The sequence below is a fragment of the Lytechinus pictus genome, chromosome 3, assembly GCF_037042905.1.
Source record: "Lytechinus pictus isolate F3 Inbred chromosome 3, Lp3.0, whole genome shotgun sequence".
Classification (NCBI taxonomy): Eukaryota; Metazoa; Echinodermata; class Echinoidea; order Temnopleuroida; family Toxopneustidae; genus Lytechinus; species Lytechinus pictus.
Window position 1 is genome coordinate 63,213,776 of NC_087247.1, and position 12,881 is coordinate 63,226,656.

The 12,881-nt window shown below is 35.1% G+C and overlaps 1 protein-coding gene across 1 annotated transcript in view; it reads left to right on the plus strand.

Annotated features, from left to right (window-relative positions):
• LOC129255421 (histidine decarboxylase-like) overlaps nt 1-12,881 on the plus strand; it is a 35,247-nt gene that overhangs the window by 11,918 nt on the left and 10,448 nt on the right. The window contains exon 4 of the mRNA XM_064096045.1: nt 8,876-8,946. Within this exon, the coding sequence (XP_063952115.1) occupies nt 8,876-8,946 (71 nt within the window). The remainder of the gene's footprint in view (nt 1-8,875; nt 8,947-12,881) is intronic.

Genomic DNA, 12,881 nt, shown 5'->3' on the forward strand with positions numbered 1-12,881 from the left:
TAGCTGGGAAATTTGTGATTCATAATTCATATCATCTGGGGATTATGACTAAACGGTGCTAAAGAAAATTGAATAGTTGTTCGAAATATTTGTTCACTTAGTGTTGTAAACTATTGTAAAGTGAACTTTGATATACAAAAAATTGTGACATAACAATGATACCTTTAGAAAAAAATAATTTCATTATACATACATACAGACAAACATACATCAACCCTCTCTCACATAATACACAGCCAAACGCAATTAAATAATAATACACAGCCAAACGCAATTAAAATAATTAAAATAGTACTGACCTTCGCAGTACAGAATGTATTAGCTAGTACGTCAAAATCCTATTAAATAATATTTTAATGAAACAAATCTATGAGTTATATCTCATTCATTCATAAATTATTAGGAAAATGACATCATTCTGAAAAAGGCTCATTGGGAGATAATCCATAGTATTTTCCCTCAGTGGCAGATGGAACTATGATAATTGTATGGAAATTAATAAAATGACCCTCTTGAGAATTATATACTAGTGTATTTATTTCTTTTTTTGTTTCTTTTTTTTTATACAAAAATGTACTTTAATATACGGTCACAGACATTTGGAATTTTATAACATGTAATAATAATAATAATCCGCTTTTAAATAGCACTTAATACATCGAAACGACGTGTCTAAGCGCTTTACAGATATATTATTACCCCGGTCCTCGGATTCAATCAGTCATTCCCGCACGCAATATGTGCACATCCTCCACTCCCTGGGGAGTATTCCAGTCAGTCGCCGATGAGGCGCACACAGTACTGGACAAGCTACAATGACTTTCACATCCTACCGGGTACCCATTTAGCACCTAGGTCGAGAGTGGCAAAATGTGGATTAACGTCTTGCCAAAGGACGCCAGACCGCGGTGGGATTCGAACACACGACCCTCTGTTTACAAGGCGAGAGTCTGAACCACTACACCAAGGCTACTCCACTTAACATGTGTATTCTCTATGATCATAACGGCTTTCAAAAAGATTAAAACTAAATCGATAACTTGGAATTGTCTCGTAAAAATGCGATTATGTTTGGTATCATCACCCTTTCCGTTACATTTTTAATACTAAAAAAATACTAATTACTTGCTTACATTGCACTTAGTGATTCTTTATCAGAAGAAAACAAGTAGGAAACTGCTGGTCTAAAACTGTTTCCTTACTCCATGACATGGTCAGATGACGGTAACTCACTACTACCGAAATGTTAAGGAGAGAAATAACATTTAAGGGTACATAATTATTCAAATATCACATGTGAGGTTCGTTATTACCCCCCTTGTCATGCTTGTTGCGGATGTAAGGACCTACAGTGTTCAAATTTCACAAAATCTTCGTCATCAGTGAAGTGTAACAGGCGACTGACAGTACTCTTGATATAGAGATGGGTATAGAGAGGCAGGATGGTGGTTAAAAATTGACCGAAAGACTGAGGTTCTTTTTAGAAGAGATCGCGCTGTACAGTATAAACATGTGTAAGTCTAACTAAGTAAGAAATCTGCACCCATCATTTCATCCTTGAGATTTTTCCTGTAAGGAGACTATTTTCCAAGGAGGTTTTTTTTTTTTTTTTTTTTTTGGGGGGGGGGGCACATATATATAGACACATGTAGTATAGTCTTGATCATATTAGTTTTTGTCTCGCCTGCATATCAGAGCGAGACTATAGGCGCCGCTTTTCCGACGGCGGCGGCGTCAACATCAAAGTTTTTGAAATGACATCATAACTTAGAAAGTATATGGATCTAGTTTATAAAACTTGGACATAAGAGTAATCAAGTATCACTGAACATCCTGTACGAGTTTAAGGTCACATGACCATGGTCAAAGGTCATTAAAGGTCAATGAACTTTGGCCGTGTTGGGGGTATTTGTAGAATTACCATCCTAACTCTGAAAGTTTATGGATCTTGTTCATAAAACTTGATATATAAGAGTAATCAAGTATCACTGAACATCCCCTGTGAGTTTCAGGTCACAAAACAAAGGTCAAAGGTCAATTAAGGTCAATAAACTTAGGCCATGTTGGGGTAATTGTTGAATTGCCATCATAACTTTGAAAGTTTATGGATAGAGTGAATGAAATATGGACATGGGTGTAGTTGACAAGTCTTAAGTCACCGTTCAAATGTCATTTATGGTCAATGAATATGGTATTATGTCATTATATGAATGGTGTTTTTGTGAATGATTATTTTATAGTAGTTTTCAAAGTTAGCACTGCTGCTATATTAAATCGTGTAATGCAGGCGAGACTGCCAGAGGCGTTCCACTTGTTGAAAATAGATATTGTCATTGTAAACAGGAAAATGTTTGTTAATAATTTGTATCAGTTATGAAATATCTAAAATGAAATATATAAAAAACGAACCGTTTTTCGTTTTTTTCTACTGAGATATTATTTTCCTATATTTTCTCTGCATAATGGGAATTTAACAAGCGTTTATACTTCTTCTATTTGTATTTGTTGTTGAAAATTAAACACGCATTTGCAATTAATTTTTGTAGTTTTTGCTTTGACAAGCCTATTCCTATTTGTTTTTTATGTTTTTTTTTTTTTCATTTTTCGCTTTGACAAAACAGAAAACTGAAGACTACCCTCTACGTCTATTTTTTAAAGCGAGCTGAGGGCAGCTGTAATCCGGGTAGGCAAAAAAGCAGAAACATAAGAGAAAAAGTAATTAGGACAATGTTTAAATGTAAATCGTTTAAAATATCACAGTGCTAGTACAGTGAAGCTGGTGAAACTGATTTTTCTGTCGATTTGAAATTGTTATTTTCATCTACAGTGAATATTCATTGTCCTTCCAATAGCAGACTATTAAAAACGACAGTAACTTGTTGATGCTGTTGATATATTGACTTGTCTATGAACCAAGATAAAACAAAATCTTTTTCAGTAGATTTAAAATTTTGATTTTGATTTTTTTTCTCTTCATATTGTCCCTCGAATGTGGTTTGATCCGTAACAAGTTGATGGAACAGAAAAACAGCGTTGCATGGTTTAATTGAATTTTTAATTGAATTGAATGTACGGGTATCGGGTATGATGGCTTATCTGTGAATTGATGTCAATAAAATTTATCGAAACTTGGTAGTTAGTGGTGCGGATGTATCCTTTATGTTTGGCTTAGCCTATGAAAGAAGAAGAAGACAAAAAAGAGAAAGAAAAGAAGAAGAAGGAGAAAAAGAAAAAAGAAAAGAAGAAGAAGGAGAAAAAGAAAAAAGAAAAAGAAGGGGCTGTGGATCCGCCCATAGGCGGAGTTTGAATTTTCTTTTTTTTGTAATGAAAGAGGCACGCAGATCTCATTTAGGGGGCTAGAACTTTTTTAAAAGTGTTCTGCAAAATGTCAGTTTTATGGTGTGGCATCATTTATTAAGTGCGATCCATATCCACTTCAGAATTTTCCTACACAGTGCTTGAAATAGTGCATGAGATCACCTTTTTTCAGATCGGAATATCAAATACTTTTAGCTCGGGCTTCGCGCTCGCATTATTGTAGGGCCCTGGGAACGATTTTTTGACTGGGGGTGCTGATGATAATTTGACAAGCCCCCCCCCCCCCACTAATGCTGTAAACACTTGACAACGATCATTATTAAAGGGGTACTCCGGGCTGAAAATAGTAAAAAAATATTTGTATAAATATAAATAAAGTAAAAAATAAGATTGCACTGAGCAAAATGAAGTGTCATGACAAATGGCATAATCTGATAATAACAAAGTTATTGAACATTTTAATACAGCATTATTAAAACAATTATACATACGCCGTCATGATTGATTGATTGATTTCATTCGTCAAAACTATCACAGGTAATATGAGATACAATGAATTTGAAGAATACCTTGTCAATATATCACATGAAAGTCGAAAGGCTAATTTCCAATGGTGTCCTATTGATTGTATAAAACATTAATATATTGTAACGACAAAATGTATAAACTACTACAAGTACTGGAACATGGCAAAAAAGACATACCCACCAATCAAATAATTTGCAAAAACCTGAAGCAAACAATAATCTACCTAATATATGAAACAAGATTATATTATACCCTACATTATCTACAATACTATAGAAACCAACTTATAGAATGTGTGATTTTTACTGGTAATACTGTTCTCGAGTAGATTCCAGTCTTAGGTGCTTCTTTAATGCACTCTTAAAACAGCCTTTACTTGATTAGGAAGATCATTCCAAAATTAGATGCCATTAAAATAAATAGTGTTCCCTATACGACCTTCACGTTTTGGTAATACAAAATTAAAATTACTATTTCTAAAATCGTACCTATAGATATTTGATACACGGGTGAAATTATTTGCTATGTAATGATCTAACGTATCCGAATAGAATATCTTATGCACGTGGTGTAATACTAGTTGTTCAGATCTTTGATCTACATGGAGCAATCCAGCCATTTCAAGTTAATTGTATCCGACAAGTGCTCCTGGGCCTAAAACATTAATGAATCTTACAATCTCATTTTGAATTATTCTTAGCTTTTTCTTATCCGTCACACCCAGACTATACCGTACCAAGCCGCATTAGCATAGTTGAATAGACATTGTATTAAAGCAAAGCATAAAATACGTCTAGACTTCATGTTCAAACAGGTTTGATATCTATACAAAAGTTTTAAGCGTGAGTGTGCCTCTTTGGCGATTGAGTCTACCAACCCCGTCAATGATATGTCACTTATTTAATTAATTCCCAAATATTTTACTGAATATTTTCTGTCAATTACCTGATTATTATATGAAACCTTGAAATCGTGTGTATATCTTAAGTTTCGTTTCAAACAAAATAAAATGCTTTCCGTTTTCCCCAACATGTAAACTAAGCTTGTTGTCAGACATCCATTCGATGCAATATGCCAAATCTGCACTAAGTATTTTATCAATTATCTTTGGATTTGTATCTGAATATAGCAAGACACTAGCATCAGCGTATAAAATTAATTTAGATTCATTAATACAAGTATACATATCATTGATGTAAGACATAAAAAGAATGGGGCCTAAAATGCTTCCTTGAGGGACTCCGCATTTAATAAGCAGTGAATCAGAAAGAACCATCTCCATGGTAACAACTTGATGAAGATTAGATAAATATGATCCACACCATGTGACACATAAAGAGTCTAAACCCATCACTTCTAATTTCTTTAAAAGTACGTTATGATTTACATTAACAAAGGCTTTATGTAAGTCTATGGGAACCATTCCAACCATGCGCCCATGTGAAATTTCATTCCTGATAAAATCTGTTAAATGTATTAAACAAGTTTTAATGGAAAATCCGTTACGAAAGCCGGACTGGAATTTGTATATTAGCTTACTTTCTTGAAAGTTTTTCTCCAATTGAGCATAAACAGATATTTCCAAAATTTTCGACACTACACTTAATACACTTATAGGCCTATAATTACCAACGTCAGTTTTATCTTTCTTTTTATGTAGCGGGGTAACTTTTGAAAATGTCATATCATCAGGAAAGGTAGAAGACATAAGAGGTAATTTAACTATATAAGTCAAGTCAGGTTTGTACATATTTCTTGCCCCATCTTTTAAAAATATTGCAGGTATCATATCAAGAACAGTACTTTTTTGATATTTTCAACATGACCAAGTTCAAAGGTCATTTAGGGTCAATGAACTTTGGCCATGTTAGGGGTATCTGTTGAATTACTATCACAACTTTGAAAGTTTATTTGTCTAGTTCATAAAACTTGGATATAAGAGTAATCAAGTATCACTGAACATCCTGTGCGAATTTCAGGTCACATAATCAAGATCAAAGGTCAGTTAACTTTGGCCATGTTGGGGGTATATGTTGAATTGCCATCATAAATTTGAAAGTTTATGGGTCTGATTCATGAAACTTGGTCATAAGAGTAATCAAGTATCACTGAACATCCTGTGCAAGTTGCAGGTCACATGATTAAGGTAAAAGGTCATTTAAGGTCAATGAACTTTGGCCATGTTGGGGGTATTTGTTGAATTACCATCATAACTTTGAAAGTTTATTTGTCTAGTTCATAAAACTTGGATATAAGAGTAATCAAGTATCACTGAACATCCTGTGCGAATTTCAGGTCACATAATCAAGATCAAAGGTCAGTTAACTTTGGCCATGTTGGGGGTATATGTTGAATTGCCATCATAAATTTGAAAGTTTATGGGTCTGATTCATGAAACTTGGTCATAAGAGTAATCAAGTATCACTGAACATCCTGTGCAAGTTGCAGGTCACATGACCAAGGTCAGTAGACTTTGGCCTTGTTGGGGGTATTTGTTGAATAACCATCATAACTCTAAAAATGCATTGATCTAGTTAATAATACTTGAACATAAAAGTAATCAAGTATCATTAAACATCTCATGCGAGTTTCAGATCACATGACTAAAGTCAAAGGTCATTTAAGGTAATTGAACTTTGGCCAATTTGGAGGTAATTATTAGATTGCTGTCATAACTTTCAAAGTTTATAGATATAATATAGTTTATAAAATGTGGATTTAGGGGTAATCAAGTATCACTGACAAGTCTGAGGTCGCATGATCAAGGCCATATGTCATGTATTTTCAATGAACGTAGAATTGTATCATTATATGAATGGTGTTTTTGGGAATAATTACTTTATAGTACTTTTCACGGTCAGCACTGCTGCTATATTGAATCGCAAAATGCAGGTGAGACTGCTAGAGGCGCTCCATTTTTTTTTTTTTTTTTTTTTTTTTTTTTTTACAGACGGTTCCGAAATAGTTGAGTCGGAAATGGGTTTCCGGTGTATTATTGCAGAAAAAAATTAATCTTTACAAAAATATATTATACAATGGTCAAGTGAATGAATTTGTAAGTTATCATTGCAGATGACCATTCTAAATTTGCAATAATGACGGCCATCTTTAATTTTTCATGGAAAAAAACAACTTTTTATCAATGACACAAGCGTGCCTGTGACAAGAGATTAGCTCATCTCTTGTCACAGGCACACTATATACCGAATTGCTTCTTCGACTTTACTTGTTGGAATATCATCTATGCCTTGCTCTACCATGTCTACTGCAATAACTTAATCGCAGTTCTCAATCAAGGGAAAACTGAACAGTACAATGATTCTTTTCTTTGATTGTAAACTCAGACACCAATAATGTTATAATATTTCGCTATGAACGTTTGAATTTTTGATGCATTGCGCTGTTGATATTTATAAAAAGTGAATTTAATTGAATTGGTTTCACAATGATCTAGGACTTTGTTTACAACCACTTTCTGTTCTTTAGATTTGGAGTGTTGACAAAAATGAGCATACGGCCACAACAAGAAATATTTGTTTGTGTGCTCTTTAAAAAAAACTGTAATGTTAAAAATACACCGCCGGTGTTTAAAGAGGGCAATCACACCAATCATTGTACACTAATCGTGTCCCGCAAAAAATATCACTCGCACTTTAGTCGAGTATACATGTAATGTGAAAATGAATAAATCATATTGTACATATTTTTTGTATTCGTAAATTGCTTTTTTTTATACAACTGGCTTGCATTTCATGCGATATGTTTCATTAAATACGGAGCTTTGAGCCTTCTTTATTTCTTTATTGCATTGAATAGAATACGCAGTCCAATCACGTCTTTATTCTGCAACTCTTTCTGCAACAGGCCCCTGCTGGATCAGGGGGAAAAATACATGGAGGTTGGCTAGGGCCCTAGGAACGATATTTTAACTGGGGGTGCTGATGTAAATTTGACAAGCAAAAAAAAAAAAAAAATGCAGGGGGCATTTCGTGTTACATTTATCACGTTCTCACACCTAATAGAATTGCAGGGGTGCTTTTCTAAAAAAATGTATCTTTATTGACATACGCAGTTTGTTCTTCATTTAAAACGTTCTTTAATTATCCAGTTTCAGATCGAAATATCAACAATTTTCTGCTCGCGCTTCGCGTTCACATTATCAATGTAGGAAGATACCCAATTACTCATCCTTTTCCTGATTTACAAAACACACACATTATATATATATATATATATATATATTGGAAAATTCAATTGTGTCTCCCCCACCTTTGAGGAGAGATTTCCGTCAATGCAGTCAACTCACCGCATTTCCCAAAATTATAAACAGGCATATTTCTCTCATTTTTTTCTCCTCACGTTCCTGTTCTACCCTGTTTTCTTCTTCTTCTTCACTTATTTCTCTCGCCGGGCGTGATTATAGCATCGTTTTCCATAAGGTGGATAGAGCTACAACTCGCTCTTTCCAGCCCTCCCCCCAAAAAAAGTACTCCACAAGGTCCAAAGGTCAAGCACGCACAAAGTTACACTTTTTTGTCTATTGTGTAATAACAAAAATTAACAACAAAAACAAACTGAAGAAGTCTAAAAGATTATTAGGTTTCTGTTATGCAGATTAAAATAATAAAAACACATTTTTAGAGAACAGTAAAACGAAAAATAAAAAACTTTTTGGTTTTTTTCTTCAAATGGTTACATAATGATCGTTGTTTTTTCTGTGTAAAGTCTCAAAATCATAATCAGTTTTCACACAATATTTTGTTTTTGCTTTTTCTGTTTAAAAATCAGAAAATGAATTATCTGAGAGTACCTTGATTCAAACATTACATTCTGTGTAAGGAAGCAGGAACTGAGTAGTTTGTAAGGGCTCGAACTGGTGGTGTACTTTTTGTAGTCTGATTGCGACATATTGCCATTAATATATCTTATTTAGTAAAATTCATAAAGTTTGCATCATGTGGTTAAAAACATGCAGTTTTTTTGTGTATTTGTTTTAATATCTTTATCATTGTACTGTTTCATTATGCAGCTGATTTGATTGGTCTTCCAAGTATTTTCACCCACCGTGACACAACAAGCACTGGAGGTGGCGTGCTCCAGGTAGGACAAACACGATTTCAATAACTAGGATTGTAAATGTTTGCAATACCAGGATGGTGTTTCGTAAAGCTGTTCATAAAGTTAGGCACGACTTTCGGCACGACTTTCGGCACGACTTTCGGCACGACTTTCGGCACGACTGGAACATGTTCTCATTTGCTAGTCAGTAACATATAGGGATATACCATTTAGCACAAGAAACTAGTCGAAGGTTAAGTCATTCGTAACTTAGAAACATATTTCTAAAACACCTAACTGATTATCTAAAGTTTCGACATTCAGACTAGGAAATATTAAATGTGCAACACATAACCATGATAACTGTGACTAAAAGCAGGTGTCTATAAAATCTGCAACCCTGGCTTTGGTGAGATACTGTATCCGGTTTATTAACGTATTTTGTATCCTTTAAGGAATGATATCAATAACTATATACCTTCAGCCCTTGACCCTTGAAGGAAATTAAATATTTTATGTTTCCGATTGGAACTTTTGTATTTAGCAAGATAGGGGCAAATTCACCGTTGGCAGGAATGAAATAATTATATACGAAAGATTATTTAAAAGAAAAAAAAAACATTCGTCACCATTGTTCCAAGTACTATCCAAAATATTAGCACAAAAAGTCATTGTATGAACGATAAAAGCATATACTAACATTGGCGGCGGAATGTAAAAAATTTAGGGGGGGTCCACCTGAAATTTTGGGATGGACAAAAATTTGACAAGCAAAAAAAAAAAAAAAGTTATCAACCAAAATTTTAGGGGGGGACCAACATTTTTTTAAGGGGGGTCCACCTGAAATTAGAGGGGACGCAGTAAATAAAATTGACAAGCAAAAAAAAAAAAGGTTCTCAACTTAAAATTTAGGGGGGGGGGCGTCCCCCCCCCCCCGCTTCCGCCGCCTATGTATACTAAACGATCAGTATCGACCGTACAGAAACGCTGTTAGCGTAACATTTTGCTAACACTGCGCTAACAAAGGGCCCGGTTACAATCGTTAATCTCGTCGCGATGGCTAATGTCAAAGTGCATTATTTACATATGGGATCAACGCTTGACATCACAATCTGTATATCATTATTCATAAACAAATCAGCTACTAACAACATGGGTAGAATGATCGCACAGAAGGCACAGTTAGCGCGCCGTTAGGCGCGAGTGTTGTTAGGGGATTTGAATATCTATAGCCTAATTTGTGCATAGTGATCTACATTTAACTTAAGATTTAGTTATGATTATTTGCACATCCTACAAGTTTGAAATCTTGTCTAGGAAAGGGTAAATGAATGTAATTTATTATTACATAGGCCTAAAAACATTTCCTTATTATTACATTTTAAACATAAAATGAAAGCAAGTAGTAAATATACATTTACTAATTTAATTTTTTTTAAATGCTCTTCACAGACTTCACTCACCATGCTCATGATAGAGTATTTGTCAATGATGATTATCATGCGATAAATTTCATCAGCTATTGTTCTTCTTTCCAATGTAGGGTCTATTCTTAAAAATGTATTCAAACACTTAAAATACGATATATCTTGGAAGAAGAAAAAATCTTGATGAAAAGGATCATATCTTGGCATTAATCAACATCCCCGCTATATACCGATTCTTAAAGGGGTACTCCAGGCTGAAGAAAATAATACGGTATTAACAGTAAAGTGAGACAAACAAGACACTGACAAATTTATAAAAATTGAAAATGAATACAAAAAAACATGCTATCTTAAAATTTTGCATTAGGCACTATTCGGTGAAATTTATATTCATGTCTTTAGGAATATGCAATGAGGGTCTGTTGTATCATACAAAATTAGATTTATTTAAATTTTGCCCACCCAGAATATTGCTTCAAAGATCATCACTTTGTTACTCGGGTGACATACACACATTAGAGACAATTACGAGTTCATTTCAATAAAATCAGAAAAGGGGAAAGAGCTAGGGGATATGGCATCATCGTTCCATTTATTGCATATTCATGGCCACATGCTGCTCAGTAATATAATTTGCAAAATACAGTGTTAAAATTTTTAATATTCAAGAATTTTGTTATTTTTATCAGATTTTGAAGAAATTTTCAGCAATTTGCTCATCTAATTTTACTCCATTTATTCATATATTTTTGTGTGGGCCCGGAATACCCCTTTAATTCGGTCGAGGTCTATTATAAATTACTTGGTATATGAAAGGGAGACAAGTTATAAAGGGATATATTATTCACTAACATCGTCACTTTTGGTGCCCTTGGCACTGTTAGCGATTTGTATTAACATTAGCGCCACTGTTAGATTCTGCTGGGCTTTTTATTGTTAGATTATTAGGAATTCGGCTAAGCTTCTGTGGGTTTATCGATACCGATAGTCCTCCTGTTAGTGCTCTGTTAGTGAAAACTATGCATGTAGGCGGTGGTCGCCCGTGAAAGGTGTGACGGGCCCTACTGTTAGCGTTCTGTTACGCTAACCCCGACCTTTCGTTGGAGAACGCGAACGCTTATTTGCGACGGTAGTTGATTTTTGAAGAGACTTTTGGGCCCGTCGTCATGGTCGTAAACTCTGTCCTGCAATGCAAATTGTGTGACATAAGATTTTTTTTCGTTTCGCATCTAGAACGGAAACATTCAATCTGCGTTTCGTGTGCAAAATTCTGGTTGCTACTATGGTAACAACGATATATCCGATTTAGGACGACTTTCCAAAGCCACATTTGGTTCCTCCCAGAACTCGAGAGGCCGCCCGGGGGGCCCACTTCCATTGAAGAGTAGATACCAGGCGCGACCACGCGTAAAAAGGGAAAGAGTGGGCAAGTACGTTACGTATAGGCCTATGTAACGTTATAAGGGTGTCAAAAACGATGTTTAAAATACTGAAAAGGAGGATATGTTTTAAATACTTGTAGGGTTTCACAAGCTAAATACTTGTTAAGAGATGCATTTTCATAATCTGGAAAAGCCTTGCTTTCCTTGTTTAGGGTGCTTTTCGAAACCGCATGGTCAGGCCTGGTATCCACTCATCAATGGAAGTGGTCCCCCCGGGAATTCGAATCTAATCCCCATTTCTGGGGAAAGTAAAACATAATGCCCATTACATTGTGCTAGAGGCATATTGTTTGTGAAGTAGTAAACAAAAGAAAAAAATCCGGCTGGTACGTGTTCACACGTACGTATACATGCTGTGTACATAATCAACGCATGCGAAATGGTTTCGGCTGGAGAGGTGATTTCACCCATGGAATCAATTGCCAGAGATCCACCAATAATCCACATTAAATGCAATATCGATTAGATGGACTGTAATGATCTATATCTAAGCCTTAATTCAGTAACTTTGTTTGAAAAAACACTTTGTTATCCATGTCATAATCTATTGTAGGTCCTGCATTTCGAATATCTCCAGCCATCAGTCGTAATGTACATGCATGTAGGGTGCGGATGTCGCGGGAAAAAAATTTTGCACACGAAAAGCAGATCTGTAGGGCCTGTAACCCCCCTGTAACACAAAGCTTAGCATTGTTTGTAGAGCAGTTTTCTACGTTTGATTCTATTGACTATAATGTACAATCAATTTTAAAAATCAAGTGTATGATTAAGCGTTAACTTTTGTGTTAGGGGACCCTAATATTAGCGTCCGTGAGGATTGCGAAAGGTGGCTAACAACGCTTCTGTGCGGCCGCCACTGGTGTTTACCCGTCTCTTACAAAATGAATAAGTGAAATAGTTTGGTACATGGTTGGTGATAAAGGATCAAAATAGAGTATGGAGAAACATGCTATTTCCGTCAGTATGTGTCTTCCTCAACGTGTATGTACGTGCTATCATATCTGTGGACGTCATTATGCAAATCGGTGTGCAGCCACATGGTCGAAATCAGCTGCTTTCCTCACAACCCATTCAATAAACCCAGTCAAAAAAAGGGCTGGCAACAAAA